General features: G+C 36.0%; 1 protein-coding gene across 5 annotated transcripts in view; it reads right to left on the bottom strand.

Moving 5' to 3' along the window:
* Nucleotides 1-1,204: 1,204 nt before the first annotated feature.
* LOC140202797 (plasma membrane calcium-transporting ATPase 1-like) overlaps nt 1,205-6,897 on the bottom strand; it is a 129,198-nt gene continuing 123,505 nt past the window's right edge. For 4 of the 5 annotated variants that reach the window (XM_072268157.1, XM_072268160.1, XM_072268158.1 and 1 more), the window contains exons 20-22: nt 5,869-6,051; nt 5,523-5,609; nt 1,205-3,280 (exon numbers count right to left, since the gene is read on the bottom strand). In XM_072268157.1, coding sequence (XP_072124258.1) covers nt 2,969-3,280; nt 5,523-5,609; nt 5,869-6,051 — 582 coding nt within the window. In that variant the 3' untranslated portion in view covers nt 1,205-2,968. The remainder of the gene's footprint in view (nt 3,281-5,522; nt 5,610-5,868; nt 6,052-6,897) is intronic. The other variant, XM_072268161.1, reaches the window with a different exon arrangement.

Below are 6,897 nucleotides of genomic sequence, written 5' to 3'. Positions count from 1 at the left end.
AGTGGTCTTCAGTACTTTTAAAGGTGTTGGTGATGACCCCAGGACTCAGATATCCAGTTGGATAGCTGACATCAAATACACTTTGCAAGCATTCCATTCAGAATATTATTAAAGCCTAACAGGCCCACTTTAATCTTGAGTACCCTTCAATCTGAAAGCTTGCACACTTCATGTAAGAAACACTTCACATGCTAAGAAACAATCTGATGGTGGTGGAACAGACAGCTTTGATATGTTTCAGAGCAGGTATTTGCAAATAAGTTACTAACAAATTCATGGCATTGCCCAATCAAATGAGGTAGACAAGTAACAGGCATTTTTAAGAAAGCCTTTAATGCAGTTGGGGATAAAAAGGATGTCAAATGTTATGGGGATAAGACAGGAGAATGGGCAACATGGTAGCATACTGATAGCATAACACTTTTCAGCGCCTGCAGACTGGGTTCAATTTCCACTGCTGTAAAAAGTTTGTATGCTCTCCCTGTGAAGCACATTGGTCTCCTCCGAGTGGTCCTGTTTCCTCCCACGTTCCAAAGATGTATTAGTTATTGGTCATTGCAAATTGCCTTGTGATTAGGCTAGGGTTAAATAGCTGAGTTGCTGGGCAGTGCGACTCCTTGGGCTAGATGGGCCTGTCCCACGTTATACCTCTAAATAAAAATATAAATAATAAATTAGCCACAATGAAATGGCAGAGCAGACTGAAAGGGCCAAATCGGCTAATTCTGCTCATCATAAAAAAACACCCATGGTGCTTTCCAGGAAAAGTTGACTCCAAGACATGCAAATATTAAGATAAATGACCAATATGTTCAGTCACATAGTAACCATTTATGGACCATTAGCAGATTGAGGTTTAGGAACTCCAGAGTATAAAAGTAACATGGCAAGGAGTGATTTAAGAGATATAGCTGGATCAGGGGGTAGGGTGTCAGAGACCTGTTAGGAGTTAATGAATAAGCAACTTTTGATTGCACAATATGTACCATTCGTCACAAAATCAAACACTTGTTGTCTTTAACACACTGTTGAAATGTTTGTGTTTTGTGCTCAACTTGAACTCATATCCAGTCATCATTTAATTATTGAAATGAATTCACTTCAGAAGAATATTCATTTTCAAGAAAACCATTCATGGGGAATAGAATTTATTCTATTCTAAAATTTGTTGTTTAAGGAAATTGTGCCTGTTCTCATATACCTTAAGACTGTATAGCAAACATTGTATTTCCCCCATTCCTTTGGCTTAAATAAAAAAAAACATCTGACACAAGGAAAATCTGACATATATTACTTAGTATTTCTTTAAACATTTAATAATTTGGTTCCAAAATTGACACTCAGTTGGCATTAGTAATAGAAATTACTGTAAATGGTCAAAAATAGGACACTAAAAGCCAAGTTCACCAGACCTTTTCCTCTTGATGCTCCATTTTTTTAAACCGCAAAAGTAGTTTGGACACAGGAAATGTGAAATTCACAACTTAACAGAAAACTTTGCTGTACATATTTTTGTTTTCCCACAACTTCCTCCCCCTTTCTTCAATGTTTTACAGATTAAAATCGTACAAAATTTTAACATTAGAACTCATTAATTTTTATTATTGAGTGGGTGGAGAGTTGAAGGAATTAATTACACTAACTCCAAGCTGGTGCAAAACAAGCGCCTCCTGCAGCACTGAAGTAGTTTTGAATTTCCCACCTCATATGCTGCAGTGAGTTACAGATTCTTGAAAATTATCCGACCCACATCATTTGAAAAATTATCCCGCCCACATCTGAAAAACGTTGTATTTACCACAACTCTGCCATTTAAGATTGCAACCATGTAATCCCATTCAATTAAAACCATGATGCAAGGGGAGTTATTTACATTGCAATAAATCAATTATCTGGTACATTGCATGATACATTGGATTCTCCAGACTTTTGATTATATTTAGGTGAGGGATCTTATTAAATTCATAAAAGTTCAAGATACTATAGTACACATAAATATTTAAGCAGCCCTTGTGCTGAACGAAAATGTCTTAGAAACAATTTTTTAAAAAAGGGAAATAAAATCCTGCTCACAACCAGCCAAGTCTAAACTAATATCCAAGGACAAACACAGACAAAGATAATGATGCATTTGATTTAATCCATTTGATGAGCTGACAAATACTCTAAAGCATCTCATTATACATGGATGTATTCTTCCAATTAACATTTCACCCTTATTTGTGAGGAAAAATTCTTTATGCAGTTCATTTCTCAAAAACTGAGAAAATAGATTCTGAAACAATCATTGAAAAATCTTTTGGGGTAAATATTTGGGGCTACACTGCAAAAGGGGCCTGTTACAATATTTCAGCATTGTTTTAGTAGTGTTATCTATTTGGCTACAAGTATTAGCTTTTTTATCTACAGTATTTAACAAAGTAATCACAGGCATATTTAGTACAGTTTCAATAGAAACACCCTTTTCCTGAAAATACAGTAGTATTAAGGATTACTTTCTCTGCATCGTATCAGGAAGCCTTCTACCTACAAACAGAAACAAAAGTATCTACAAACCTTGTAAACAGAACTGCATCATTTTAGAACATAAATAATTCAAAATATTAACAGCCAAGTAGCAGAAATTAAAGATTTAATGAGCCAGGGGCAAAAAAAAAAAACACCATCCAGAAATCAAGAAAAACTAAATGTTCAGCTAACACACTGCTCAGGACAATTCTTAGCTGATTTTTTTTATCCTCTGTAACAGAACAAATCCTTAAAGCAAGTCATTTTTATACCAGGTTTGTGCGTCACTTGAATTCCAAAAGCACCCTTAGTCTGGCAGAAAGCTTAAAAGTATCTACATTCTTGGTGTGTCTTCTGTTGAAGTCCAAGACAAGAATATCTTGTCAATCACACAGTGTAAAAGGACCCAATTTTTTTTCTTGTAACTCCATAAATCTTGAGCACTAACATTCATCTTGCACTAGAGAGACGTTTCCAGACTATGTAGTGGACTCCCTGGGCTTGAAGAGGTAGCAGACTTGCTTGTGTCGGTTATAAGATGGATCCCACTGTCAACAGCATTGTTATTTTCATTGAGAGATAATCTAGGAGAGGAATCAGGTTTTTTCCGAGTTACGTCTTCATTATCACTATCGTCAATAAGAGGGATGTGAGTGTCAGAATCTTCTATTCGAAATTCTGGATGGGTCATAAAGTTGTGGATTGAGCTGCGCGATTCTGGTTTCTCTAATCCTTCATACAAGGAACTACGGAATGCATTCACCACTCTGAGCTGTAAGAGAAATACATACAGTGTCAGTTGCTTGAAAAAGCACCTAGATGGATGCGATAATCAAAATATGATTAAGCTGCATTGCCAGTTGAAATCCACAGTCACATAGCAACACACGTGAAATCTGTTTCGTGCAGTATGCAGTGGAAGCTTGAACTGGGGGAAAAAAAAACTTGTAAGACATTTTAGAGAAATAAATCAATCTTGAAAAAGCATGTCACCTTGTTGAAAGGATTTAAGCCAATGTACCATAAAATACAAACAAAGCAGTTTATGCATCAATACTTACTGGTCCAAAGATTCATGTACCTCATTTCATTGAAGATCAAAAATATTTTAAAAAATGCAAAAACAAGAGCTACAAACAGGATCACCTCATGCGTGGGATTAGGATGCCACTGATTATGAATAAAAAGCCAAGCCTAAGATAAACACAGCATTAGGAAAATGAGACATGCGAAAACACTAAATAGCAACCTGTGTAAGTGTTTAAGTATACGCCCCATACTATTTGCTCAAAATTTAAACTGGTCCAATGTGGTATTGCATGAAAGTGATGTGACGTTGTCAGGGGAAAAGACAGACATAGACACCAAATTTACATTTATAATATGACTCAGTATTCTCATTTGTACACACTGAATAATAAATTCTGATTTTGGACATAGCACTAAGCATTAGGCCAGAAACTTTTATTAACAGAGCATGTAAAGACAAAAACATTCTAAGGCACATATTTTCCTGGATAGAACCAGATAGTCACTTTCTGCTACTGGTATCCTTAATTAAATGGACCTGGATAGAGAAAATACTTCAATATGGGCAACATAAAAGCAATTTGTGCATTAACTTGATATACAAATACATTTATACAAACATGTGAACATCTATTATTTCATCAAATACAGAATGTAAAACAAATTTTTTTGTTCTTGTTACTGCATCATTAGAGAATCTCATTGTGTTGTGTTCTCATGGCCCTTTACCATAACTGCTCAAGATTCACTGGGAAATTGCTCAAGACAACAAAATAATTTCAAAACCTCAAATTCCTCCCGAATTCCAGGCCAGCTACCATTTATCAAAAAGTTAATTTGACAATTGTCAAATGAATGGGAAAGCCATGCTAAAACCACAATTGTCAAATTAATCTTCAGGTATTTAGAATGAATTAATAAGAATTCTATAGAGCAGAATGGAATCACTAAATTTGCTTTTTAACTCCAAGGTGAAAAATATCCAAAATATTAGTTTAGGAAGGATAAGACTGCTTACTTTCAGAACAAAGGAATTGCACATGCTGTTTAAGAAATAAAGTCAAAATTCCAGTTTTCTTCTTCTTGGAACAATACTGTTTTCAACTAATAATAGAGTATTAAGCTGGGTCAGAAGAAAGAAGTAGCCTGATACCTTAAAAGGTCAGTGCAATCCAAAGTATAGACACCCTGATGTTAAACTGAAGTACTACAGATCCAGTAATATATAACGAAACACTGCAATTGGTTTGTCCTTTTTAGCAATGGGATTTTGCAGGTTTGCAAGTCCTCCCCCCCAGCCCCCCACCCCTGGTTAGGTAAATGGTATTTTAATAACTTAGGCACGCAAGGTACACATGGTACATGGAAGAAACTAGAATAGCTAGATTTCATAATGTAAGACTTATCAAATGCTATAAAAAGACATTTAGTAAAGAGTTAAGTTTAGCTCTCTTGCTGCTGTAACAGAAAGATGTAGACCTGGAAAAGGAAAGCAATGATCACAATCCAAATGAGATGCAATTTTGCTCAAGACGAAAGCCCTTCAGAGTTCATGACAAGTAGATTTACAGATCTGTCAAAGAAATGCCACTTTGTACATTGCAGAGATGGAAGAATCACCAAATATGGGCTTATACTCAAAACATTTACACAGGCACGTTTGAATCTTTTTCTGATGAACTCTAACTTCATTGAAATTTGGCAGGTATACATTCTCAAGTTTCATAGGTATGTTTTTGTTTCAAGTTTCACAAGTTCTCCACTTAAAATAAAACCTTTAAGACTTTGTGACCATGTTAAAAACTGCATGAACAGACTGAAACAATGAAGTTTGGAGGGTACTACAGGAAAAATGAGAAACGTTAGGCATGTGGTTTAGGAAATATTAATTTCATGCACTAAGAAACAAACTCACACCCCACAGTAGTAGAAGCAGTAGTGGCAGCTGTAAACACTACATGTGTAGGGGTAGAAACATTTGTTACATCATGGTGTTGGCTGGCGATGGAAGGCTGCCGCCTTAGAGCTCCCTGAAAGGAAGTTCCAGTCTGGAAAGCATTCACTACATCCATCTGCAAGGAATCAGAGATTGTGACAGCTTGTTCATTGAAAAAAAAGAGAGAGAGAGAGAGAGAGAGAGAGAGAGTGAGGAGAAAGAGACAGAAAGAAAAACCATCCGATCTACAATATACAAGAGCAGAAATTATAACTAAAGGATGAGTTTTTACAGGATAGTAGTAGAGTTGTAGTTAATAAGCTAAATATCTGGGATAGTCTGGGTACAAGTCTTTTCCAATATTGATCAGAATGATTTAAGTTTCATATTCCTACCTGAGTCTGTATTCTGTTCAGACCTCTAAACCACAATATTTGACCATGACGCAGTTCTCTCTCTGCATGGTCAATTTCTTCAATATCTTCTTCGAGTTCTTCCTCTGGAATTTCTTCCTTTTGTGTGCCAAGGCCAGCTTCTTTGAGAAACTTTAAACGGCTTGTTGGAATTGTAGCAATCATCTGTAACAGAAATACTTCATACTCTCTTTCCAAATTCCACCAATTCCTGAACCACTTTATGACCACATATTATGCGATGTAAAGTTTAGTCGACCATTTAACTCAATGGACACAGGTTATTACTACACATAGAAATGTCATAGCTGATGGGTTACCAAAAAAAAAACAAACTAGATACCCATGCTTGCCAATAACACCAAGTAAAGCAGCTCCATGTGCAGCATGGAGACATTAAATTGTAAGTATTGGTGAATGGTTTCAATGTATGCAAAATGCAAATGAGAGGACATCCATTTTGGTTCTAAAAAGAAAAGTTATGAAAATCAATGTACAGGCTAAATAGCAGTAAGGATCAACCAGTGGCTTCAGGATCTAAATATATGGATTTTAAAATGCCGGAGAGGCGTAGGAAATAATCAAACTGAGAGTGCTGGTCGTTATACCTAATCAAATGTCTCAATTCTGTGCATCACCAGATCCATTTGGATTTTTTTTTAAATATAAATTTACTAATGATGTCTAGACTACAGGGTTATCATGAAGATATTACGCAAGTACTGAATTCTCTTCAATTCAGAGCATTACAGGGGAATCTTCCAAGAAATATTTTGAGCGTATGGAAACTACTTCCACCAGTTCAGAGGCGCAAGGTTAAAAGGCATTGTTTAGCAATTGATGCTGGATGGAGCCCAGAATCAGCAAGGGCAGAAATATTGGTAGGAGTTGCTACTTTGCTAGCACAATACACACTATAAATCAGGAATTAAACAAACATGTAACCAAGGGCACACATGGGTCTTTAATCTACAAATAGACTGCAAGTGAATGGTAATACCTGGAGGATCT

Source organism: Mobula birostris, chromosome 9 (assembly GCF_030028105.1).
Source record: "Mobula birostris isolate sMobBir1 chromosome 9, sMobBir1.hap1, whole genome shotgun sequence".
NCBI classification, from domain to species: Eukaryota; Metazoa; Chordata; class Chondrichthyes; order Myliobatiformes; family Myliobatidae; genus Mobula; species Mobula birostris.
Note: the sequence above shows the minus strand (reverse complement) of the source record. Positions and strands in the feature narration are given on the sequence as shown.